This window comes from Elephantulus edwardii, unplaced genomic scaffold (genome assembly GCF_000299155.1).
Source record: "Elephantulus edwardii isolate Elephantulus edwardi_28Jun2011 unplaced genomic scaffold, EleEdw1.0 scaffold00138, whole genome shotgun sequence".
In the NCBI taxonomy this organism is placed as follows: domain Eukaryota; kingdom Metazoa; phylum Chordata; class Mammalia; order Macroscelidea; family Macroscelididae; genus Elephantulus; species Elephantulus edwardii.
The window spans coordinates 509,202-535,223 of record NW_006399888.1 but is presented as its reverse complement, the minus strand read 5'-3'; the positions used below and the strand labels follow the sequence as shown (position 1 = coordinate 535,223).

The following is a 26,022-nucleotide window of genomic DNA, read 5'->3' as shown; positions in this document are numbered from 1 at the left end:
CATGGTGCAGCGTGAGTGACATGGGAGGGCCGTGGTGCAGCGTGAGTGACACGGGGGGGCACGGTGCAGCATGAGCGAGGCGGAAGGGGCATGGTACAGTGTGAGCACGGGGGGAGCGAGGCGGGGTAGGGGGGCATGGTGCAGTGTGAACAAGGTGGGGTGGGGGGCATGGTGCAGTGTGAATGAGGCAGGAGGGCATGGTGCAAAGTCAGCTGGGGGGCCCATAGTGGGCAGGTTTCTCCCCAGGCTTGGCACTTGTGCATCTTCTTGGGGAAACAGCTGGGTGGAGCTGCCTTCCCTAAGGAGGTCTGCTCTCCTCCCCTACCTCCCAGAGCCTCCCGGGAGCAGTCCTGGCCCTGAGTGCGTCTCCTGCAAGAGAGCATTCTCTCCCTACTTCAAGAAGGAGCCAGTGTACCAGCTGCCCTGCGGCCACCTCCTGTGCCGGACCTGCCTGAGCGAGAAGCAGCGCTCCCTGCCCTTGACCTGCACGGCCTGCCAGCAGCCAGTCGCCAGCCAGGACGTGCTGCGGGTCCACTTCTGAGCAGGAGAAAGACCTGTCACTGGGAGCAGTCGCAGCTTCCCAGGTCTGACCGGGTCCTGGATGAAGAGTGGAGCACAGGCTGGTCCCTGAGCTGCCTTTTCTCTCCCGGGGTCTTCCCCGTCAGCTCACACAGTGTAGCACGAGGGGAGGAGGAGGGCGCACAACCCTCCTGCGTCAGTGGCAACAGGATCACAAAGCCATAATCATGGAGGAGGGCTGGGGCTGCCCCCCCCCGCTTCTCCCTGCCTCACCTCAGGGCCTGCCAGTGCAGCCCCACCCTGGGCAGGAGCACCCAGCTAAGGACCCTTACGTCCACACGCACCCTTCTGGCTTGCCTGCACACCCTGTCCAGTGTACCTGTGACAGGGCATACACACTGGCTTGGGGTCTACAGGAGCACCTCCACCTTCAGAGTGTCACCCCGAAGTAAACCAGGCAGGGGTCTGTGGGGTGAATGACTCAGCCACCACCACCCCTCCCTCCCACTGGGATACCACTCTGAGCCTTAATAAAGCAATTGTTGACGTCCGCTGTGGGCTTCTTCCTGGTGGTGTGCGTGTGCACCGTCGTCATGTCCCCGGCCTGATCCCACACAGGGCAGTCACACGCCCGTAATTCCCAACAGGAGCCCTCATTGGAGAGAATTTTCAGATCTGACTTGTATATAAGGCTGCACCCTTGTGTAAGATTTGCAGGGGGCATATGGGGGTGACAGTCTTTCTTAGGAGAGTTGGCCAGGGCCAGAGTACTGTCCACCACAGCGGGAAGGCACCTTTTCTGCCGGGATCCATTTTAGGAACACTGTAGGTTATACTCTACATTTTTTTAAATTCACATTTTAGCCACATGGAGTCCCAGGGGGAAGATATGTACTTCTACAACTCTGTTGCTGTATGAGTGGATTCTAGTCACTGACAATGAGAGAGCACAGCACGCTCTTCATTCCCTGTGAGCATGTTTGAGAGGGCACAGTCCAGAGATGCTTTATAACATTATGTTCATGAAGGAAACCGTGGGCAGACTGTGGGCTGTGCATTCCTGGTCCCTGGGAGCCCCCACCTCACACAAGCCCACTGCTTCCTGGCTCAGGGAAGGAGGTTGGGATTCCTTCAGACTCCCCTGGTTTGGTCATAGGGCAGACAGGATTAGAATCCCTGCAGTGTTGGTTGGGGAGGGCAAGGTTCATTAAAAACTCAGTTTCTCGGGCTCTAGTCCAAACCCATGACATTAGTGAACCTGAGTTAGATTTAGGGAGGTTGTTCCTGGGGAGATGATGGCATCTTTCCCTCTGCTTCTCCATGCAGCCCTTAGCTCTTCCCGGAGAGTGAGAAGCAGCGATGCCTGCACGTGACGTGCACAGTAGCAAGAGGTGCAGCTTTGCCTGCTACCAAGACTCCTGTGTCCCGCAGGGCCTCACCACCGCCTCTGAGGGTTTGCGTGCTTAGAAAAAATACCCCCGTTTGCAGTAGAAGCACTTCCTGGGAGGGAGGAGGTCTGCCCTCAGCTTATCTCGGTAATGGCCCACTTCCCCAGGAGCAGCCAATAAAGTCAGGTCAAACCGAAGTGCAGGTTGCCAACCCAGGGCAAAGCTGGGGCCCAGGGTGGCATGATAGACCATCAGACCCTGGGAAGGGGAGGGACCTCAACAGGTGGGTTTGGTTGGGAGGCCCGGGGCTGGGCCACACCTGCCCTGTGTGTCCAAGGAGAATCACACCTGCAGCCTTGAAGATGCTTCCATCTTATTTTCAAACTAAAACCCAACTTGCTGCTGTCATCTTACCTCCAGCTGAGCCACTGTTCAGGCCCGAGGAGGACTGCTTGTAGCTCCAAGGCTGATTTTATGAGTCGACTGCCACATCTTTCTCCTGAGGATTGCTGGTGGCTTCGAACCACAGACCTTCCGGCTGATGATCAAACAATCATTAGGCTATCGGGGTCCCCTACTTTAATAAAGGTATCCCCAAAAGGAAGTAATCTTTTCACCACTCCCACCAGAAAGGTACTAGCCACACCTGAGCAGTTTCTTTTCCCTGGAAAATCAGAATAACGTTTCTCTTGTTGGCTTTGACTCATCGGACAGTTTATTTCTCAGCAGGGGACAGGGACAGCACAGCTTCTTGGTGGATGTGCAGGGCAGATGTGACCTCAGGGTTTTGTGTTGTGCCTCCCCCTTCCCACTCTGCATATACAGGCTTTTCACACTCTTCACGTGGAGTCATTGAGCACTGGGCCCTCCTGAGGCAGGGAGGCCTGGCCTAGAACCAGCTCTGCCTGGGGAGGGGGGCAAAAGTGTCTACCTGTTCCCACGTCCCTGCTACTTAAGTCTTTAGCCAGGTGAAGTCTTGCCATGGGGTCCCTGCAGAGCTGGCTTTCAAGTCTCAGGGCTCTGTTCTCGTCTGGACCAGGCCAGTCACCCACCTCTCTGAGCGGTGGGTCAGTGGAGGGAAGACTCCTCAGAAGTAGTCCTGAAGTAAGAAATAGAGGAGCCAGACTGCCAGGAAGAAGAGGAGCAGGTGCTCCATGCTCAGAGAGAACTCCCTCCGCTGCTGGACCTTGGGGCATCGGCTGGAGCTCCTGGAGCTGCCCCACCGGCCCTGGCCCCGCCTGTGGGTCTCCAGCCTGAGGCCTGCTGGGTGCTTTTCTATTTCCCAGGAAATGGGGTCCTCTGCCCCCTAGGTGGTTGTAAGTAGGTCTGAGGACAAAGAGGAGCTTCCCAGGAGGAACATGCTGCTCAGCCTCCCCCTGTGGTATTGTGATGCGGGGCCAGCTGTCATTGTGATGGCCACCAGGATGGAGGTGGGCGGCTCCCTGAATCTGGACCCCTCCTGAAGGGCACGTGTGTACTGTATGAGCAAGACGGGGGGGCTCGGAGTGGCCTGCTCCGTTCTCTTCACCTCCCACGTCTGCGGAGCCTCTGCACAAACAGGAACTCAGGTTATGTTGGAAGAGGATGCCTGGGTGGAAGCCGCTGGCTGGGCTGGACGTTGGCCAGAGCTGAGCCGTCCAGTGGAAAGCCAGTAGCTATGTGTTGTTGTTAATTGTCATTTAATTTGCTCTTCTTCATCCTGATCTTCATCATCTTCATCTTGTTTCCATAATCCATAGCTTTTGTACCAGCCGTCAGGAGGTCAGGAGTTGTATTGCACTGAGAAAGTCTACAGTCAAGAACCTCTCGCTGCACTGCAATCCCAGAGGCACACAGTTCGAATCCACCAGATGCTCTGTCGGGGAAGGAGGGACAATCTTCTCCTGTACCAGTCAGATCTGATTTGACCACACACACACACACACACACACACACACACAAGTAATAAAAAAAAAAGAACCTCTCCAAATTATTGAGGAGCAATGATGTCAGTGTGAGGACTAAGGAGTGCCTTATTCAGGCCATATTATTTTTATTACTTGCAGTGCTGCTGAGACCTAAACAGTGAATAAGGATGACAGAAGAATTGATGCCTTTGAATGGGGGTGTTGGAGACGAGCACTGAAGAGGGACTACGAAGAGAAGAGATAGGTCTTGGAGAAGGTGCAGCCAGCGTGCTCCTTGGAGACAATGATGATGAAGTTTCATCTCTCAAACTTTGGGCATGTTGCTCGGAGAGGTTAGTCCTTGGAGAGGGACATCAGAAGGTGGAGGGGCAGCAAAAGAGAGGAAGAACCTCGACCAGGTGGATTGACACAGTGACTGTGCAATGGGCTCAAGTATGTCAGAAATTGTGAGGATGGCACAGGAGAGGACAGTGTTAAGATCTGCTGTTCCCAGGGTCATTATGGGTTGTACTTAGTGACGACCCTCCATCTGGAGGAGAATCTGCTACACACAACATCATACAAGAATGACAGCAACATCATTCTGATCTCAAGAAACGACCCCACCCTGTCCTGTGCCAGCTTCATGGTTGCCAGTGTCTGTATTGGCATAAATAGAGTCACGTTATTGCCCTAACTGACCCTCCTTCACTGGGTTTTTAAAAGTTGTGAATTGCTTAAGAGGAGACTTCTCATCTTTCACCCTCAGAGCGGAGAGTAGATTCAGATCGAGTGCCTCTGGGTTGGCAACACAACTCCTTCCCATGAAGCCACCGGAGCTCCTATTATTTTAGTTTATAATATTTCATGGACATTGGCCTTGGCATTAGCTGCTAGTCTTGTCATAAAGGCCATTAAGAAGAACAGCCCAAAATAACTGGGATTAGACCATTAATACACAGATCAGTACATAAAAGAAATTGCAAAGTCCTCCTGTGTTTTCTTTATACTTCACTGAACGTACCACTCACTGCATGTGGAAATTATGTGCATTTTTAAGGTGGTATCACCAGTCAATGGGGAAACTGATCTTTCAACAAATGATTCTGGGATCACTGGGAAAAAAAGGATTTCTTAACAACCTGGGAGTAAGGAAAACCCAGCAGGTTAAAAATCCAGGTACAGGAAGGGAAACAATTAACATGGTTACAATTTTTTTAAAAAATCACTAGGGAAGTAAATACAAGCTGAAGAAATTTATTTGCCACTTTTATTGTAATAGTTAATATATTTTCTAAAAATAGTCACAAAGATGCTAATGGACTTTCAACATGTAAAAAAAATAGATATTCTCCCTCGCTCAGAATATGATGAATACAGTAAAAATGACTGTTTTGTTTTGAAGCACCATTTCTTGTTAAGCAGCCTGGCAAAAATCTAAAAGGTTGCCCCCACTGTGCCGGTGAGGCTGTGTGGAAGGGGCCTCTCTGTGCTGGACAGAACAGAGATGGTGCTTGCTTTCTGCAGGGGAACCTCACTGCATCTGGCCATTACCTTTGACCCAGCCATCATCCACTTCTAGGATTCTATGGACAAGCTACCCCGGCCAAAATAGAAAAGAGACCATTCCAGCCCTCCTGGCAAGTAGCCTGAGCAGGCAGGGTGGTCCTCGGGCAGGAGTGGAGGCTGGAGTGACTCTCATCCCCTCTGAAGGGATCTGCTACACCCCACACATGGGCCAGGAGCAAATGATTCACACAGCCACTGATTTTGCATGTACTGGATTATCAAGGAGACTATAGAAACCTTGAAACCCATCTATTTTAAAACGTCTCCATTCAAAAGACTTGAGTTTTGGGGAGTTCTGGTGGTGTCCTTAGTCCATTGTGCAATTAACCCAAAAGTTTCTAAGTCTACTGAGCAAGAATACAGATGTTTAAACTAAAAGTCATTAGCAATATACAACCAACTGCTGTCATTCTCACGGTTTAGGATTCTCTATACGAGTCCCAGGTACCAGCTCTTTTTCTGGGGGTTCTGGAGAAAGGTTCTTGTCTCCCATCTTCAGCTCCAAGGCCATATTCCTGTGGCTGATGGGTGCTGGAGTCTTCCAGCCTCGTCTTTCATACTTTGGGCGTGTTGCTAGACGAGGTTATTCCCTGGAGAGAGACATCATGCTTGGGAAGGTGGAGGGACAGCCGAGAGGAAGACCCTCCAGGCGGATTGGCACAGTGTCTGCAGCAATGGCTTGAGGGTGTCGTAGATCGCGATGATGACATGGGACAGGCAGGGCTCAGATAAGTTGTTCACAGTGTTGATATGCATCGTACTTGACTTACAGCACCTAACAACATCAACGTATTGAGCACGGTGTGCTGGACATTGTGCTGAATGCTTTCTGTGTATCGTCTCCTCTCATCTCACAGCTTTCTGAGATAGAAGGACACTGAGGTCACATGACTAGCTCATCTGACGGACTCAAAAGCTTTGACTTGAAGGCTCTGTGGGTAGCAGGGACCCAGAAACAGTAGCTCCAGGCCCCCGAGAGGAGTGACTGGCAGACTGCAGGACCTCTACAGATCCCTCCATGGAACAGGGTGGATGGGTTCACCCTGGAATAACAAACTAGGGTCCAGGGCACAGCGAGACTTTGGAGAAGTCAATATTACACCTCTAAATGCAAAAACCCCATTTTCCACATAACGGCCCATGGTGTTAACTGCACATAAAGAGATCTGTCTGGGAGGGGGAAAGCTCAAAGGACAGGCGCAGAGAGGGCCCAGAATGGTCGTGTCCAGGTGTGATCAAAGGCGGAGGCACGAGGCTCCTAGTGAGCTGTGGGTGCTGCATTCCAAATGTGGACCCCGTTTTGTGATTGAGGCTGAGAGAAATCCAATTTTAGAATCTGGGTGACTGGGAAATGATGTGTGAGTTAGCATCAGGATGAGCCCTGGACAGTACAAGGGACATTCAGTCCCAGGAAGGTGACAGGAAGCAGGGGCGTATGGGCTGGGCCTGCTCATACCTTCTAACCTGGTGGGCAGAGCTGGCTTTAGAAAGACAGAGCAGTGGCACCAGCGAGCCTCTGCCCCCAGGACCCCTCCCCGGTTCCCTGATCTCCTCCCCAGCAGCCCACAGCCCAGACATCAGCTGTGAGTCAGCTGATGAAATGCAACTCCATGGCTCGTTAATGAGGAAGCCTGTAATTAGCCTGTCTCAGAAAGTAGGATCCTCCAGAGAGAGGCCCTCTCACCTGCCTTCCCCTCCTACCCACCAAAAGGATGAGATCAGGCTGAGGGAGCTCTGGGCCCTGGGGTTGGGGGGTGGGGGGGTGCACACATATCAGGGGAAATGAGATGCCTGGACACGCACGTGTGCGCGAGAGGGCCCAGGGGAAGCACCCTTCTCTGGCGAGAGGATGGAAATGGTAGTCAATGGCTCAGACCTCGAAGTTACTGGAACAACTGAGGCGGATTTGAGTGACACCTGCAAACTGTGAGCTGGTGGTGCGAGTGTAGAGTGATGGGGGCACAAGGAACATTCAGCGGCCAAAACGCCTCTCCACACTGTGCCTTGATCCATGCAACACTTTCTGAAATCTCCTTCATCCTTCTATTGTTGTTGTGTACCCTTGAGTCAGAGCAGACTCAGAGATGACCCTTTCGTAGGTTTTCCGAGGCTGTAAGTCACACATGAGGAGATTGCCCATCTTTGAGCAGGCAGTTGGAATCCACCAGCTTCTCTGGGGAAGAGATGGGCACCATCAGCTTCTGTCACTACCTTCCTACAGCTGCTCCCAAAGCTGGCGTTTCCACAATTCTTGGAACAGTCAATTCATGCTCTGCTGGGGAAGGAGGGACAATCTCCTCCTGTACCAGTCAGATCCGATTTGCCGGTACACTCACACACACACACACACACAAATTTTAAAAAGACATCAATTCTTCTTCTGTCACTCCTATTCATTGTCCAGCTCTCAGATGTGTAGCAAGTGATTGAAAACGCCATGGCCTGAATCACACATACACTGACATCACAGCTCTTCAGTATTTTGGAGAGGTCTTTGACAGCAGACTTGCTCAATGTATCTCCTGATCTCCTGATTACTGATACCAATGGTGTTGGTTGTTTGTCATGTTATTAGATGCTAGTTAACTCTGACTCATAGTGACGCTGTGAACCACGGTTCTGAACTGTGCTCTACCCTGTGCCATCTTTACCATCTCTGATAGTTAGCTTTAGCCCACAGTTAAAACCACTGTGTTGATCCGTCTTGTTGAAGATAGTCTTCTTTTTCCCTGTCCCTGCGCCTTTCCCTGCATGATGTCTTCTTTCAAGGACTGGCCCCTCCTGACAATACGCCCAAAGTATATGAGACTAAGTTTCACCGTCTTTGTCTCTTAGGAGCACTCTGGCTGCACTTTCTTTTAGATAGACTTGTATGTTATTTCTGCAGTCCCTGGGATATTCAGTGCTCTTCTCCAACACCACAATTCAAAGGCATCAATTCTTCTGTCATCCTTACTCACTGTTCAACTTTCAGAAGCATAGGTAACAACTGAAAAGGCCATGGTTTGGATCAGATGCACCTTAGTCTTTAAATTGGCATCATTGCTCGTTAGCACTTTGGATATGAAGAGCAGGAAAGGGGAACACCTGTTCTGCTTCTGGGAAAGCATCTTCTGGACACTTTGGGGGTTTTACCCCTACAGTCTTCATTACATAGAGATTAAAGAACTCAGCTGTTAATCATAAGGTCAGCAATTCGAATCCACCAGCTGCTTTGTGAGAGAGATAACAATCTGTTGCTGTAAAGAGCCACAGTTCTGAAAGCTCAATAGAGCCTTCCGTTGTGTCCTTTAGGGTTGCTTTGAGCAGAAATTGACTTGACGGTTTGTATTAGCTGTGTGGTAGCCACCTTTCCTTGCTAATGCCATCCTGATTTTCTTTCAAGGTGTTACCCATTTTCCATTGAATATAGTCTTGAGGGAGCTGCATCCAAACACTAAAGGGGAAGGCATATGACCCAAGCTGAGTGAAAAACTGTCCCCTTCCCGGGAGTGTGAATCTGAGCAAACAAGACTGAAGAAGCCTGCAGTCATCTTGTGAACAGACACTGGGATGTTGCACCAGGCTCTCTTCACTCTCCCCAGCTGCTGGCGATCCAGGTTACTAATCACGCACAGCTGCCTTTTCTTCAAGACTTGAGCTCAGCCAACCGGAGCCCCCTCACCAGGAAAATGCCTGTGGCATTCCCTCCCCAACTCTTGGCCAATGACTCAATATTTTACAAATGTTTTTTAAAAATCGGCCTGCTAGCCTCCTCGTGCCATGCACACCCAGAGTTCCAGCCTCTCACTGAGACCACATCACTCCTGGCTTCTCCCCTCACCCTGTACTGGAGCCACCCCATCTCAGAAGCGGCCAGTGGAGGTGGTTTGCGCTAGCTAGGAACTTACAGGCCTATAGGTTCCAAAATGCTGGGGAGGCTTTTCATCTGAGGGCCCCTCCACTGGGGCTGGAGGTCCAGGTTGGCGATTCTGCTACACTCTTTGGGCTTGTGGGGAGTTAGGTGTCCAGAACGACTCAAAGTGACCCTATGAACAACAGATCTGAACCTTGACCGTTCTTGTCACTGACACGCTATAGCCCATCGTTGCAGTCACTGCGTCAATCCATCTGGTTGAGAGTCTTCCATTCCTTCGCTGACCCTCCATCTTTTGAAGCATGATGTCCCTCCAAGGGACACGCATAAAGTATGTGAGGTGAAGTTTAGCCATCTTTGCACTCTGGCTGCACCTTCTCCAAGACATAGCTGTTTGTTCTGTGACAGTCATTGGTTCCAACTCGACTGTACATAACAGCTTTTTGTAAGTTGAGAAGGGGATTTTCCAGGTGGAGGCCACACCCTCAAGATCCGACCAACTCTGAGCCTCTGGTCCGTAGCCACACGCCGCAGGCCTGCGCCCCCTTTTCCCACAGGCTCTTGGCGAGGCAGGGCCTGGAGAGGGGCGCGGGCCGCGGGCCGCCCCGCTTGGCCGTCTCAGGCCCCCTCCTCGCGCTCCAGCGCCCGGGCCCCGCGGGCCCGCGCCCCCGCCCGCGCTGATGGCGCTAAGTGATTCCGGGCGCCTCGTCCCTGGAGGCCGCGACCCGCCGGCCCCGCGCCGCGCTCATGCGGCTCTTAGCAGTCGGAGCACAGCGCGCCGCCGCCACTCATTAGGGGCCCGCCCGCCGGAGGCCGTGCGCCCGCGCCGCGCAGCCCAATTTGTGCTCGACCTCGGCCCCCAGCCTGCGCGCCTCGGCTCCCCAGACCCCCGCGCTTCCTGTCCGTCCTTCTGCTCCCGCACCCCACGAGCCAATTCTTGTCTCTTTGTCTGGGTGCTTCAACGTTCTAGCCCAGCAAAGAGGAGTCTGATCTCCTGCGGGGGCAGGCCTGGAGCTGGGGGTCCCGTGTGAGTTCACCCATCTTGCAACTCGACAAGATTTTATGAGGTTTTTTTTTATTTTATTAAACGTATACAGCAAAACATATACCAAAATCAACGACACTGACAGCATTCTTCAAATTGCGTTAACCATTCTCACGCTTCATTTCTGAGTTGTTCCTTCATGAGGGTGAATTCACTGTTCCCTGCAAACACACTGCCATCTGGTCGGGTCCACAGGGAGCTTTGACGGGTTAGGGAGCTGTGCTGTTAACCCAAAGGCTGGGCAGCTTCAGCAGCAACTTCAAGAAAAGACAGACATTCTCCCCGGCTATTGCAGTCCTGGAAACCCGGTGGAGGCTCAGCGATGAGCTGATTCCCACTCAACAGCATTGTTAACTGGAGTTGGTTTCATTATCTCTCCCCTCTCCTCCCCTCCCTTTCTCTCCCCTCCCTCACACGCGTACACGGTGGCTAAAGACTGTAAATATTAATGAAGAAACCACCCATCTTTCTTCAGAGACACTTGGGCCTTTTGTTTAGCCGCAAATTTTGTTTAACTGCAAAGCTCGTACTGACTGGGCCCCTAGTCTCATCTTCAGAGATGTTGATTTGGTCCCCTATTCTTTACTGTTAGCTTAAGAAGTCTGGCAAGCTCTGGTGGCCTAGTGGCAAGAAGCTGCCCTGCAATCCCAGAGGCGAGTGGTTCGAATCCACCAGATGCTCTGCTGGAGAAGGAGGGACAATCTCCTCCTGTACTAGTCAGATCTGATTTGACGGTACACACACAAAAAATAATAAAATGAAATTTAAAAAAAAAAGTCTTCAGGGGTTGATTTAAGGCTTAAATATTACCTGAGGGAAGTTTTTCCAAGGGTTTATCCAATTTCCATGACTCCAGAAAGTCTGGACTCTAGGACAACTTGACGTTCTCTTCTGCATTCTCCCCCTTTTGATCAGGAGGTTCCTCTGAAGTCTTTAGCACCATCCCATTCTTCAAGTCACATGGCAAAGGAGCTTATTTTTTAACTTTAAAATGTTTAAATCATTCATAGTGTGTTTCATGCATGTGCATTTGTGTTTTATACAATCTTTCATCTACATTGTATTTTGTTCATTTATATTGAGTTTTGCCCCTTCATAATAATTTTCCTAAGAACTGCTTTTGGAAAAGTGTGTAAGCCAGCTACTTTGTGCCTCATGCCTCTAAAATCCCGTTTTTTAGATAGTCAATGTCTGATTTGCCCCATCCCTACCCAAGAGGAAACAAGCATGTCCTTTTTGCAGAACAATCCCCTGTTCAGCTAAGAAACTTTGAGCATCTGAGTCCACAAGCAAAGTTCAGTCCAGAACAAACCATCAGGGAGCAGCAATCTACACTAGTTCACAGCGTGGATCATCATCTCTTCGAAATCTGGTTGGGATCTTCTGATAAGATCCCAGAGACTGCACAACGAATTGTTGTTATGTGTTGTTGAGTCAGAACCAATTCAGAGCTGATCTTCAAATAGGTTTTCAGAGGCTGTCAATTTTGTGGAAGGAAATTTCCCATCTTTCTCCCTTGGAGCAGCTGATGGATTCGAACCACCTGGCTTTGTATTGGCAACGCAACTCCTTTCCCAGTAGGTCACCAGAATTCCCTACCCAATGAATGAGAAGGTAGAATGGAAGCTTTAACAGTAATTAGACCAGCATGACCCAAACTTCCAAATGAAGGGGCTAAATCCTGTGGGTGTTTGGTTAGACATAAGTAGCCCCAAGCAGCTACTTTTTTGACCACTTTTGTAAATAAAACTTTGCAGTGCACCTTTTTACAGACATACAAGCTCTTGTGGCTTAGTGGCAAAAAGCTGTGCTACAATCCTGAAGGCACACAGTTTGAGACCACCCGCCACTCTGCGGGAGAAGGATGGGCAACTTCCTCCCCTGCGATTATCTGCCTATGAAAACCTGCCTGAGGGTCAGCTGTCGGTCAGTTCTGACTCTATGGTACACAACAACATCAACAGCACTCAGATTTCCATCTCAACCCCAAGATGGTATGATTTTTCCATCACCAGAAACAAGACTCAGAACTCCATAAGCAACCTTTCCTCTCCATTCTGGCAACCAGTAGTAAACTCTGATCCCTCTCCACTTGCCATTTCTTGTCTTTTTTATGTAAGTGAGGTCAGACAATATTAAGAAAGGTGAGGAAGAACAAACTTCTGTGGCTAATACATCTACCTTACCCTCTGACAGTAGCAGAAGTTTTACCCCACAGGCACTGGGGCACAGTGGGGTGATCTGAGAGAAGGAAGAAGAAACAAGAGCGAGAACAGGAGAAGGAGACGCTGTAGGAAGATTAGTTAACTGTCACCTCTTCTCAGAAAATGACCTAAGAGTAAGGGAACACTTAAAGGAACATTCTGTGATTTAGAGTTTAACCTGGAGGCTTTCCGCTCTTTGTTATCTGAGGATTGAGGAAAATCTCAACCCTTTGGAGCACCTCCATCTGAGCCCCTTAAGGGTCCACTGAGATGGAGCTGTGTGGTTCCAATCTTGGGAAGAGACGTGACTTTCCCCAGATCCCACACAACTTCATGGAGAGCTGAGGCTGGAACCCAGGGCTCACCTTCTTTCTTCCCATCATTTCTTAAGACCCATGATGTGGCAAGTGCTTATAGCAGGTGTGGAGCCACCGTACTGCATCGCAGCTTTGTTCACAAGGAGTTGGAAACAACCTAAGTGCCCATCAACAAACGAATGGATAGAGAAGCTGTTATATTCACACAATGGAATATTATGCTGCATTGAAAAACAAGGAACTCATGAAATATTATACAAAATGAGTTACCATGGAGGACATTATGCTGAGTGAAATATCTCAGTCACAAAAGGACAAACACTGCATGGTGCCACTGTTGTAAAATGAGACTGACATAGGAGTTGGGGGGAGACTGAGAAAGATGGGATAAATTATGTATACTGCATTGAAACAGATGAGAGAGAGAGAAAACTGTTTAAAAGGTATATATGATTAAATATTATTGTCATGACATGAATCCAGAACGAAAGCTGCATAGTGGAGTGGACTTGGAGGGAGGGATAGTGTAACAATGAAAGCATTTTTCTTTTGCTTTTCAAAGAGAGGAACGAACTAGAGGGGGAGGGTGGGCAGGGAGAAAAGTGCAACAATGAAGGGATGGAAATCCAAAATCTCTGTAAATTTTCATTAAATTTAATAATAAAAAGATAAAATATATAAAAAAGAAAAAGCGGAGTTGTCTTGCCTGTAACAAGTGCTAGCAGCATATCAACACAGCCCCAAGATTGTATAAGTGGGTGAGGGATGCTCGAGGTAGGTCGAGGAAGGCTCCTCTTGGGAGGTGACACTTAACGTACCCAGATGAATCTTAGGGAATGATGAGGTCGTTGAGTGTTCCAGGCCAAGAAAACAGCAGGCTTCGAGATCCCCAAAACAAGAACATAAAGGAAATAGACCTGAGCTATATGATAAAGTTGGTGCTGTTGTTATGTGCTGTTGAATTGACTACAACTCATAGCGATTCCGTGAACAACGGGTCTGAGCCTGCCCTGTCCTGTGCCTTCCTCACCACGAGTGTGTTGCTACAGCACTGTGTCGATCCATCTCGCTGAGGGTCTTTCTCCTTCTCTGACTCTCAGCCTTTCCCAGCATGACGTCTTTTCCCAAAAAAGGATTAAAAAAATGTGTGGGACACATAGAGATCCGGGTGACTCCTAGGCTCGAGGAAGCACAACTAGTTAGAGGTGTGGTGTGACTGTGAAGTTGGGATCCCTAGGAGAGAACAGGGGATATCCGAGCATTAGAAGTTGAATTTTAGCCACATTAAGTCTGAGAGATCTGAGGGCTGTCCAAGGGTGTGTGTATGTGGTATCACTGGGCGGTTGTAACTACAAGTCTAGGGTTCAGGAATGAGGCCCATGATGGATATATGAGTTTGGGAATCATTAGCTTAGTGAAAGTATATAAAATGATGGCCTTAGAACAGCTTCCCTGGAGAAAGGGGAAGAGAGAGGGTGTAGAAATACTCCAACATTTAGAAGTCAAAGTCAAAGAGTAGCCCAAAAGGAGACTTGGAAGAAACATCCAGGACTGCAGAAGGAAAACTTACAGTGTATAGTGTTAATGGAGCCAAAAGAAACGTGTTTTAGAAAAGGATGAGTGTTCAACCATGTTGGCCACTTCTAGGAGATTATGTAAAATAAGGACACAGGAAGATTGAGTTTTGCAATACAGAGATAGTTCATGGCCTTGGTAAGAGGAATTTCACTGAACTGCACTGGGCAGAATCTTGAATGGAAGGGATTGAAGAGTAAATACTGACTTCTGATAAAAATGGCAGATGGGCCATAAAATCTGTAACAAAGCAATCACCGACTCCAGGAAACAAAAGGCATTTAATGAAATGGGAAGGGTGTCCTCACGTGCTAAATGGAGCTCCGAAGGGCGTGCTTCCAGCCAACTTGTATAGAGATCTAACCATTATGGCATGGTTATATCAAGAGAACGGTGAGCATGGGTCCATGCGTGGGAAAGGTGGGAAGGTGCTGGTGAAAGCGTTAAATCCTTCCTTTCTCAACGACATTAAAGAGACAAGATCATGACGTTAGAGTAGAGAAGGTGTAAGAAAGTAGTCTGAGAAAAGGGAAGTGTAGAAGGTTTGGGGGATTCCTGGGGAGGGGGGATTACATGATTCATGAGGCCATGTATTGAACATGCAGGCTGTCAGCACAGCAGTGTCCAGGTCCTAAGAAGGTGGGCACCAGGAGAGGTAAACTTCCTGGCATCTGCATGGAGCTGGGCTTTGGGATCTTCAGGAAGGTCCTGGTGTGAGAGGCAGGTCTTAGAATGAGGATTCTGGTTGGCACGGCAGGTGAGAACATGAGTATCCTAGCAGGTCCCTGAATCTGAGTCTGTCTATAGTCCCACCTCTGTATGGAGTGAAGCATCAAGCCCAGATCACACAACTGACCCAAGCCAGACCGCCGGCCTCTCCGTCTGCTCCATAACTCAGACTCAGGAGGGCAGTGACTTTGGGGCCAAGTTCGTTTCCAGGTCATGAATAGAATGAAAATATTCCTCCTGGGCTAATCCAGGAAGTGAATCCCTCTGAAGGAATCTCTTCGGCTCTTAATAAAACCCTCAGTGCCATTGAGTAGGAACTAATTCATACATAGCTGACCCTCCAGCAGGTTTTCAGAGGCTGTAAACCACACAGGAAGAAATAGCCCATCTTTCTCCCAGGGAGCCGCTGGTGAAGTTGAACCATCAGAGAGGGGCCATTTTGAATTAGCAACGTAACTTCTGGTTTTTGGTTTTTTTTTCTTGTGTGATTGTACTGTCAAATCATATCTGACTGGTACAGGAGGAGATTGTCCCTCCTTTTCCCGGCAGAGCATCTGGTGGATTCGAACCGTGTGCCTCTGGGATTGTAGTTGCAGCTCCTTGCCACTAGACCACCAGAGCTCCCCTGCAATGTAACTTCTGGATGGACTGTGACACCCTTAATAATTACAGGATTAACAAAATGCTAACTACCGGTTGTCGTCATAGTGATTCCATCTCACGGTGGCCCATCCACTTCAAAGTATTTGTGACCTTTGGAAGGAGATCACCAGGCCTTTTTCCTGAGGTGCTTCTGGGTGAACTTGAAATGCCATCCTTTCCACTAATAGCTGAATATTTAACCACATCACTCAAGGACTTGGAAAGTGAACACTACCATTACTTTTGTGATGGTTCAAGCACTTTTCTAAAGCTTTCATATACCATTTCAGCCCACACGGCGGCCCTATGTAGTGAATACTATTTTTTTTTTTCTACTTGACTTTACAGGACAGTGAGGGACAGAGCATTAAGTGACTTGCCCAGGCCTGGATGCTGTAAGCACCAGAGTCCAGGTTCAGGCCCGTCCTTGGGTTTTGGGGTCCCTGCAGCAGCCACCTCCCATGACAGCCTTTCAAGCGGACAGGGACCTTCCTGGAAGGCCTGAGAGCAGAAGGCTGGAGATGGTTTGGGGTCCTTATCTCTCACTACTCTGGCTGGGAGGAACAGCCATGTCCGAAAGCTTCATTGCACAACCCCTGGTCCTTGAAGAGGAGCCAGCAGCCTTCAGGAATCAGGTGTACACGCAGCCCAAGAGGCCCAGAGGCTGTCCTGAGGCCAGGACCCCAAAGGCACACTAATGACCCCAGAAAAGGGGGGACTGAGGCTCCTTTAGACCTACCAGCTGGTGTAGGTCCAGATTTAGGGGTCATAGGTCAAAGACTGCCTCCTAAAGTTGTGCCCATTTGGCTACTTCTCTCAAACCCATGTCTACACCTCCAATTCAAGCCGAGAGGTCACCTGCCCTAGTCCTCACAAAGCAGGGTCCATGGAGGTAAAAGGACTCCCCCTCTTAACCTTACTGCCTGGATTTCTTTTCTCCCCTGTAGTGCTGCCCCCAGTCTCTGAGCTTGCATCCCTGGACCCTGCTTTGTGGGGCATGTGCCTGGAGTGGAAGGGACTTCCTCTGAAACCGGACCACTCGCTCTGTGAGAACAGCACCTCGGTTATGTGTCTCCCCCTTATCATGTGGGTGCAGCTGCCCTGCCCTCAGACAAAGCCCTCTGTCGTTGCCACCCTGTGTGCTGTCCTTGTCACTTTTCCCCTGACTTATGTCACACACACACACACACACACACCCACACACACACACACACACACACACCCCTGTCTCTCACTCTGCTACTCTTGGGCCAGGTCCCTCTCACCCCCCTCGGAGGGTGCCGTTGGGGGGGACTTGGTTTGTTCACTGACCCCCAATTCTTTCAAGGCCTTCAGGAAGCTTGAAGACCATTTTGTGTTGTCTGCAACCTGTCCGAAAAGTCACAGCCACATCGTGGCGGCTCCTGTCACACACTGCCAGTGACAGCCGGAGACCTGCACCCCCCTCCTCCACCAGCCCTGCACAGACAGGCCCACGTGTGTCCCCAGACGCCTGAATCACTGCTGACGGCTTGGGACCTGGCGGACGTGGGCTCCTGGGGAGTCGCTGGGGAGGGGGTGGCAGTCACGTAGGCTCGGAGGGAACACCTGCGGACATAAATAGGCGCCCAGCCGCCGCAGCGCAGCACAGTCGGCGAGCAACACCGCACACCACGCCAGGATGCCCGACACCACGCTGCCCGCCTGCTTCCTTGGCCTGCTGGCCCTCACCTCCGCCTGCTACTTCCAGAACTGTCCGAGGGGCGGCAAGAGGGCCATGTCGGACATGGAGCTGAGACAGGTATGATGGCAGAGCCCATGCTGGGGTGGCCAGGAGTGAGCAGGGCCCAGGGCTGGCACCGCGGGGCAGTGGTCAGGAGAGGGAGAAACAGGCTTTAGGGAAAGTGCTGGTAGGAAGAAAGAGGCTTGACTCAGCTGGGCACAGGGCCAACAGAGTGGGTCAGAGAGGACCCTGGGTGGGCTAGGAGGACTGAAGGGTTTCTGGACATTGTCACATCCAGCCTGGGGCTGCAGGAGAGGAAGAGATGCTTTCCCAGTAACTGGGATTGGGGCAGGGACAGGGAACTGGGTATGCAGGCCTCCTCTGTGCCCAGGTGGTCCCCGCAGGAGTACTGGATAGAGCAATGGAGGCTCTGTCCTGCTCAGCACTTCCCCACCCAGGCCCCAGCCTCTGCTGGCCCAGGTACCCCCACCCCCACCCAGAAGGCTCCCAATTGCTCCCAGCTCTTGTGCATGAAGCATCAGCCAGTGTGGGCTGTGAGGAAGCTGAGGCAGATACTCAACAAATTCTGTCCTGTTTCAGGTCCTGCCAATCAATTAATTTCTTCTGTTTGATTTTCAGCAGCCATGAAAGACATCAATCACTAGGCCTACTTTTTTCTGGGGCCACCAGAAAATGGCTTGATTCCGTGCTGTTGACCACACTAGAAGGGGCTGGTGGGCAGGCTAAGGGGTTACTTTGCCCCCTACTTGGTTCATTTGAAAGCTCAGGGCAGGCGAGGTGCCTCTGCCCCCCACTGCTTAGGAGAGCAGAGGCAAGAGCAAGAAAAAGCCCAAAGCCCCAGCTGTCAAGTCAACTTCGACTTGGAGCCACCCAACCAGCCAGAGGAGAACTGCCCCACAGGGTGTCCAAGTCTGTAAAAGAACAGAAGCAGATTGCCACACCTTTCTTCCGCAGACATCTGGGTTAGCAGCTGAGCTCTTAACCACGGCGCCACCAGGGCTCTTTAGGGGACACCAGAGATGAGAGGCAGGACCTGGGTGTTACAGAGAGGGTAGGGCCCTTTAGGGCTGGAGAATGTGCTAGGGCTCAAGTCCCAGCGACAGGGGCAGAAAAAGAAGATCGAGACCAGCTCCGAGTGGCTCGAAGGGTCTCACCTTTCCCCCCACCTCCCTTGTGTCTGTTCCCCGCCTGTCCCTGCAGTGCCTCCCCTGCGGCCCCGGCGGCAAGGGCCGCTGCTTCGGGCCCAGCATCTGCTGCGGGGACGAGCTGGGCTGCTTCGTGGGCACAGCCGAGGCGCTGCGCTGCCAGGAGGAGAACTACCTGCCATCACCCTGCCAGTCGGGCCAGAAGCCCTGCGGGAGCGGGGGCCGCTGCGCCGCGGCCGGCATCTGCTGCTACGAGGGTGCGTGGCTGGGCCTGTGCGGGAGGAACTGGGGTACCCGGCACCGTGGGACCCAGGAGCTCAGAGGCAGGGGCGGGGCAGGGGCGGAGGCGGGACTTAGGGGAGTGGGCGGGGATCCACAGGGCGTGGTTCTCGGGGGCGGGGCCCGGATGTTAGTAGGTTAGAGCGACGTGTGAGCGTGGACTTCTAAGAGGCTGGGTCGGAGGCGGGGCCCGTGTACTGGGCGGGGCCTAGATCAGAGGCGGGCTGTGGAAGTGGGCGTGGCCAGTGCAGGTCCCGGAGTCGCGTCCACGTAGGGGCGCCCCGCGGGCCGGCGCGCTGAGCGGCTCCTGCGCGTCCTCCCGGCAGAGAGCTGCGTGACCGAGCCCGAGTGCCGAGACGGCGCAGGCAGCCACCGCCGCGCCCGCGCCAGTGACCGGAGCAACGCGACTCAGCTGGACGGACCGACCGGGGCCTTGCTGCTGCGGCTGGTGCAGCTGGCGGGGGCGCCCGAGGCCGACGAGCCCGCCAAGCCCAGCGTCTACTGAGCCCGAGCCGCGCTCCGCGCTTACCCCTCCCTCCCTCCCTCCCTAACTTTGCAGTGAGCAAAATAAACCTTTTAAAATGCACTGCGGGTGTGTGTGGTTAGTGTTCGTCCCTGGGGGAGGGGGGCTGCGGCACAGACCCCCGCTCTGGACCAGTCCCCGGACCGAAGCTGCGGGTAGATCGGGCCTCGAGAAGGGGCAGATCGTGCAGCGATGCAGAGTCAGAAGCGAGCGTGCGCCCGCAGAGGTCTGGACAGGACCTGGGAGGAGAGCAGAGGGGAAGGATCCGAGGCTCAACACATAGGGCGTGGGCTGGAGAGGGAAGCAAACGCAGGAAGATGGAGAGACATCAATGGACAAGATAGCAAGAGACAGAGCTAGCAGAAGGACAGACAGACATTGAGAAGGACAGAGGGAGGAGCGGAAGTAGGCAAGAGAAAGGCAAAGTAAAGGCGGCATGAAAGCAGGTGGGACATATTAGAATTTGCTTTTGTCTTCCACCCCACTACCCTTCTCAGACACACATGCACCAGGACCGACAGCCCAGGGCTCAGAGGTTATAAAAAGAACGAAGTAGAAACATTTTTTTAAGATAAACACCTTGGCCCTCTTCCAATGAGTCAGAGCTGTGACTAGGAGTTCCTGTCCTCATTTGCATCCCAGGGCACCAAGACACAAACTTACCCAAGCCTTCCCATCCAACACCTATTTCATTTGGTGATGGTGATGATGGTGGGGTCAGCCAGGAAAAATCACTGTCAGAAGCGAATAGTCTATCTGACCAGGAGCAAACAAGGCACTTGCATTAGGGTCCTTCAGTAGAGTAGAAGACCTCCCACCCTACACATCCTGCAAGCAGATAGAAATACAGTCCTCCCTACCATACATTCAACCAGAAACACAGACAAGAACATTACCATTAGGGACACGGCCAGTGAGCCCTGATCACAACCACAAATATGGGCATTCAGAACCAGATGCCAGAGAAACAGACATAGTAGATGTGGACTCGCACGCTTGCGCGCACACACAAACACACACAGGATGTCCTACTGTCTGACATACGTAACTTTAGGCTGCACTTGGCCATTGTTCCCCTGTCCTGACTTTTCTCTGTCCCTGCTTCCTTCTTGGTCGCTTTGTTCCTACCTGTGCTTTCTCTCTTTTTGTTCCACACTCTCTCTGGCCATCTCTCCTGCCCCTCCAGCTCCTTGTCCCTGTTTATTCTCTCCTTACCATTTTCAGTCCCCTGTCCCAATTTGTTACCTCCCAAAATTCTCCATCTTTGTCCTCTTCTTTGCATCCTCTCCTTGAGATTTCTTGTCCCAGTTCTTGGGGCCCTGAGAGACCACAGCTCCTGCAGACTTGAAGGCCAGCAGTAGCTCTGGCCCCGGCACTACCCTTGTCTGGACACAGAGCCTCATGACTAGACAGCTGAGCCTCAGGCAGCCCTGGCCAGAGTCCAGGAGCCACGCTGAGGTCAGTCTCCTAAGAGACTTACTCACCCCCATCCAGCTCAGGAAGCCTCTGCCGGTGACAGTGCTCCTGTGTGACCACTTAGGGGTAATCTCCAGGCCACTGTAGGGCTGGAACAGAAGGTGACCTGCTGGGAATTGATCCATCCTTCAGAACAAAGGACAATTCAATGCTCTTCGCCAACACCAATTCAAAGGCATCAATTTTCACCGTCTTCCTTGTCTCATTTCCAACTTTCAGATGTGTATGTACTATGCATATGGACCATGTTCTACCAAAAGAACAATCAAATCCATCTAGGAGGAAGAACAACTATAGGGTCCTTTGGGTATGTCAGAGTCAGTCCTTGAGCAAAGTCATCATACTGAGAAAGGAGGAGGGTTAGAGAAAATGAAGACCCTTAACAAGATGGACTGTCACAACGACGGTAACAATGGGCTGGAGCGTGTTGGAGATCATGAAAATGGTGCTGGAAAGGGGAAGTTTCGGATCTGTTGTTCATAGGGTTGCTTTGAGTCGTCGTCAACTTGACAGCATCTAACAACAACAGGGTAAAGGAATTAGAAAGAGACGTGTGGCTCAGCTGCATTGGACCTCACTCCTAGTGCTAGTGTCTGGACTTGGGGACAGTTTCAGAATGTGAAACAGCTCCTTCCCCTCCTCGGATAAAAGTTAAAGACTTCATTTCCTCCACCCGGTCAGCAGTCCCTCTCATTTCCCTTTCCTCATCAGAGATGGTTCAAGTCTGCCTGCCACCCAATCTCCATGAATATTCTACTCTTTCCACCTTTCCTTGAGTCTCCCACCGCCACCACAGAGTCACTGGGTGGGGAAGGTCCAGAAGTCGAGGAAAGTTCGTGGTCTGTCCATTCAGCCACGCCAGGGGCAAAGGAGCCTCCCACAAGCAGATGACAAGAGTCTCCAGCTCTTCTTATTTTTTCCTTTCAAAACGTAGTTTAATTTTGTTTTTCATTGTTATTGTTATGTGCTGTTGAGTGGTCTGTGGCTCAAAGCAACCCTATGTATAACAGCCCTATAAACTCTACCCTATCTTGTGCCAATCCTACCATCTCCGACACACCTACTCCAGTCACTGAATCAGTGCATCTCATCTAGGGTCTTCCTCTCCTCTGCTGTCCCTCCATCCTCCTAAGCATGATGTCTCTCCTAGGACTGGTCCCTCCTTACAACTTGCCCTAAGTATGTCAAATGGAGCTTCAGAATCCTTGCCTCCAAGGAGCAGCCCGGTTTTACCCTCTCCAGGATGAACCTGTTTGTTCTCCTGGCAGTCCATGGCATATTCAATATCTTCTCCAGCACCACAGCTAAAAGGCATCGATTCTTCATCTATCATTCTTCGTCATTGTCCAGCTTTCTCTTTCTGAGGCACAGCAAATTTTAGAACCAATGAAATGATTCGTTAAGCCACACTCACGGCAAAAAACCAAACCAACAACAACAACAACCCCAAAAGCAGAAAAAAAAAAACCCCTATGTTGGAATTTTTATTTTAATTGTGTCACATTTAGAAATCATTTTGGGAAGAACTGACATTTTGACTATGATGACTGTTTCAAAGCATACACAGTACTTTTATTTCTTTAATCAGCATCTTGTGTTTTTCAAATTTTGTACATATTTGATAAGATTTCTACCTAAGGATTTTGTGGAGTTTTGTAGTTTGGTTTTGGGGTTATTGTAAGTGGCATTGTATTTGTTTTCTCAAAGTCTCAATAACACAGCCTCATTGCTCTCAAGTCTGGACTTGACTGGGTTTTCCAGGCTCAACATCACACAGGTGGAGATCAGCCATCTTTCTCAGGTGGCCTTTGGGGTTAACAGGACAAGTTCCCTGGAGCATGCCAGCAGAGTTCCACTGGCTTCCTAAGACTGTCATAAAGAATTATCATGAAAGGGTTAGGTTAACACAACAGAGACTCGCTATTTTATCGTTTAGGAGGTTAACAACCCAGAAGCCCCTGTTGCCCCTTCAAGTCATTACACCCCTCAAGACTTCTACCACCATCGATTCATTTCGTCTGATTTTTGTAATTTACATAAACAACATGGAATTGTCTTTAGATTTGGCTTTTTCTTTCTTTTTTTAAAAGTTTGTTCTCTTTTTTACTTGTTCTGTGCCATCAAATCAGATCTAACTGTCACAGGAAGAATTTGCCCCTCCTTCTCCAGCTGAGCTTCTGGTGGATTTGAACCTTACACCTTCAGTACAGCTATTTGCCACCAGACCACCAGAGCTCCCTTGGCTTTTTCTTTCTACATGCTGTGCTCTGTTCTGTTGAGAATGACCCACACTCTCACTGAGCTGTAACAGTCCAGAGTGTAAGAGCCTTAGAAACAGCATCCTTTATTACGTATAGATATAAGCTGCTTCCATTTTATTTGGGATCTGAGTGCAACTGTCTAAAATAGATTACCTAATGGCGTGGGAGAATGTGGGAGAAAGATGGGCAGTCTCCTCTGGAGTGATTTACTGCCTCTACAAATCCTCTGGAGAGTCGGCTTTGGGTCAGTTCCCACTCGATGGTACTCAGCAACAACAATGGAATGGGTGGGAGAATGGGTGAGCTTTCTAGGGAGAAAGATTGGGTTTTTTCCCCCTCTAATTTCCAAAGCACATTCTGATCCAGGAGAGGAGAAATGCTGCTCGAAGGGCTCCATTTGCTTGCCCATGTCTTTTGATTTTCATGATCACTTCTCTGGTCAAGGTCTCAAGGGAGTCCTTGTCCTCCTGCAGGTGTTGTCGTCCAGACTCGTGTCCTGTAGAGGTAGGAGTGGACCCGGGACTGAGCTGTGCGATCCCTTTATCGTGAAGGACCGCAGGCACTTGGCACGGCAGCCCCCAGGTTCAGCTTCCCCAGTCTGGGGTATCTATCTCCCTAATAACCTGAACAGTTCTCCAGCTGTCCCCCCTTTTAATCCCAGCTCACAGTCACCCCAGCCAGCTAGGAAGGTAGTTAGTTAGGTGTGGCTTCTGGGAGTCATTCATTTGTCCTTCATGTTTCAGTACCCTCTCCCAGTAGAATCATTTCTGACGACCTCACTCTCAATGTTTTAGATTTTTTATTAATGTTTGCCACCAGCTTGCTGTAGACTCCCCAGGCCCAGTGTGGAAAGGGGAAGCTAGGAGAATGTTTCCATTGAGAGCCTCCTTCCTTCATCTCCTACCAGACTGGATGCCAATTGGGAAATCTGTCTCCATGCTTAGCTAGCTTTGAATTCCTGCTTCCAACTGCCAAAAGCAGGCCAGCAGGGTCTGAGTGCCATCCCAGACTCCCCCTCCCCCAAAGCCCTCACCTCCAGTTTCTAACACTGGGTGACACCGCTGGTGAAGCGTTCTAATCAATTAGCCTCAAGGCTTTGGAAGGCCCCAGGGACACCTCGAGAGACAGACCTGGCAACCATCTACTGCAAGGTTCCAGCTGTGCAAACCTGCGGATGGGGAGCTTGTTATTGTTGTTCTGTACCATTGAGTCGACTAGGACACACTATTCACTATCTGGTTCTGAACCCTGCCCTATCCTGAGCCACTCTCATTGTCTCTGACACACCTGACCCCATTGCCACATTCCCTGTGTCAATCCTTCTCATCCGGGGTCTTCCTCTCCTGCGCTGACCCTCCACCCTTCCAAGCATGCTGCCCTTCTCCAAGGACTGGTCCCTCCTGACATGTCTCAAGTATATGAGACAAGGCTTCAAAGGCCTTGAGTCCAAGGAGCAGCCTGGTTTTACCCTTTCCAGGACAGTTCACAATACGTTCAATACTCTTCTCCAATGCTACAGCTCAAAGACATGTTCTAGTCCGCTCACAGGAGGACGCTGTGAGCCAAGACCTGGCGCAGGCCGCAGCTAAGACGACAGCAACAGACAACAGACAGCTGGAGTTGGTGGGAAGAAAATCTGCTTTATTTTTTCTTATCTCTGAGGGTGGTCATGGGGAAGAAGGGGTGCACTTCAGCTGACTGTGACTCAGTGCTGGGAGAAGAAGGCCTCGGCGTCGCAGGCGGGATCCGCATGGCAGCCGTCTAGGAGAAGAGATGTGGGGTCAAGGGGGTGCCCCAGACTGGCCCCTGTCCCCCAGCCCCCAGTTCGCGCCCCTCCCTCCACCCCGGTCCGCGCTCACCGGGGCTGCAGCAGACCCCTACCGCGGCGCAGCGGCCCCCGTTCCCGCAGGGCTTCTGGCCCGACTGGCAGGGCGACGGCAGGTATCTCTCCTCCTGGCAGCGCAGCGCCTCGGCTGTGCCCACGAAGCAGCCCAGATCGTCCGCGCAGCAGATGCTGGGCCCGAAGCAGCGGCCCTTGCCGCCGGGGCCGCAGGGGAGACACTGCAGGGACAGGCGGGGAACAGACACAGGGGAGAAATAGAGGACAGGGAGGTGACGCCAGGAGTGGGTCCTGCGGGCTGCGGTTCTGGGTCTGCGTGGTCGTTGCAGCCCCGAGAGCCGTCAAGGGCGCGGCGCTGAAATCTCTGAGTGCCCTGGGTTCACCGGCTGGGCGGACCGCGAAGGATCGGTGAGCGGACGGGGGTGGTGGGGGGAGACCCTGTCCTGGGGGTGCCTCCCAGCGGCCCTGCCCAGTCCCCCCATCTCAGAGAGGCTCGGGGCGCGCTCACCTTGCGCACGTCGAGGTCCTGGGTGGCCCTCTTGCCGCCCAACGGGCAGTTCTGGATGTAGCAGGCGGAGGTCAGCGCCAGGAGGCCGAGCAGGCAGCAGGCGAGGCTGGGACCAGCCATGGTGCGAGGAGTTCGGGTTGACCGGTGGTTGTCCGCTGTCTCTAGGCTGGATCCTTTTATGCTGGGGACCGCGCCCCCCCAAGCACCAGCCTAAGAGAGTGGCCGCATGGCTGGTCACAGCGGGTCACTGCGTGTCAGGCCCTGTGCTGCCCTCTCATTTGCAGGGTCCAGGCGGAGGTCAAAGTCACAGAGTCGGTTAATTGACCCAGGGCAGAGGTGGCCGCTTGGCAGAGCAGGGAGGTTGGGGTGGGGGGACTTGGGCCCCAGGGTGGGCATGGAGAGTGTGTGTGGGGGGGTGGCTCAATTATGGGGTGTTGTATGTGTAATGGGTGGCTCAGTAAAGGGCTATGATGTGGTCAGATTCCCAATACCAGGAGTTGGTTACCAGGGGTGTATTGGGAGCACCCCAGCTTTTCA

General features: G+C 51.5%; 3 protein-coding genes across 4 annotated transcripts in view; 2 read left to right on the top strand and 1 right to left on the bottom strand.

The window, feature by feature from the left end:
• The window catches only part of UBOX5 (U-box domain containing 5), a 13,435-nt gene extending 12,894 nt beyond the window's left edge, over nucleotides 1-541 (top strand). For both annotated transcript variants that reach the window (XM_006894198.1, XM_006894197.1), the window contains one exon: nucleotides 333-541. In XM_006894198.1, coding sequence (XP_006894260.1) covers nucleotides 333-541 — 209 coding nt within the window. The remainder of the gene's footprint in view (nucleotides 1-332) is intronic.
• A 16,844-nt stretch (nucleotides 542-17,385) lies between these two features.
• Nucleotides 17,386-19,397, top strand: AVP (arginine vasopressin). The gene is made up of 3 exons (XM_006894196.1): nucleotides 17,386-17,510; nucleotides 18,654-18,855; nucleotides 19,204-19,397. Exons 1-3 carry the CDS (start codon nucleotides 17,391-17,393, stop codon nucleotides 19,380-19,382), a joined length of 501 nt encoding a protein of 166 aa, XP_006894258.1. The 5' UTR covers nucleotides 17,386-17,390; the 3' UTR covers nucleotides 19,383-19,397.
• A 5,445-nt stretch (nucleotides 19,398-24,842) lies between these two features.
• On the bottom strand, nucleotides 24,843-25,607 carry OXT (oxytocin/neurophysin I prepropeptide). The gene is made up of 3 exons (XM_006894195.1): nucleotides 25,486-25,607; nucleotides 24,997-25,198; nucleotides 24,843-24,898 (listed from the first exon to the last, which is right to left on the bottom strand). Exons 1-3 carry the CDS (start codon nucleotides 25,603-25,605, stop codon nucleotides 24,843-24,845), a joined length of 378 nt encoding a protein of 125 aa, XP_006894257.1. The 5' UTR covers nucleotides 25,606-25,607.
• Between the last annotated feature and the right edge of the window lie 415 nt (nucleotides 25,608-26,022).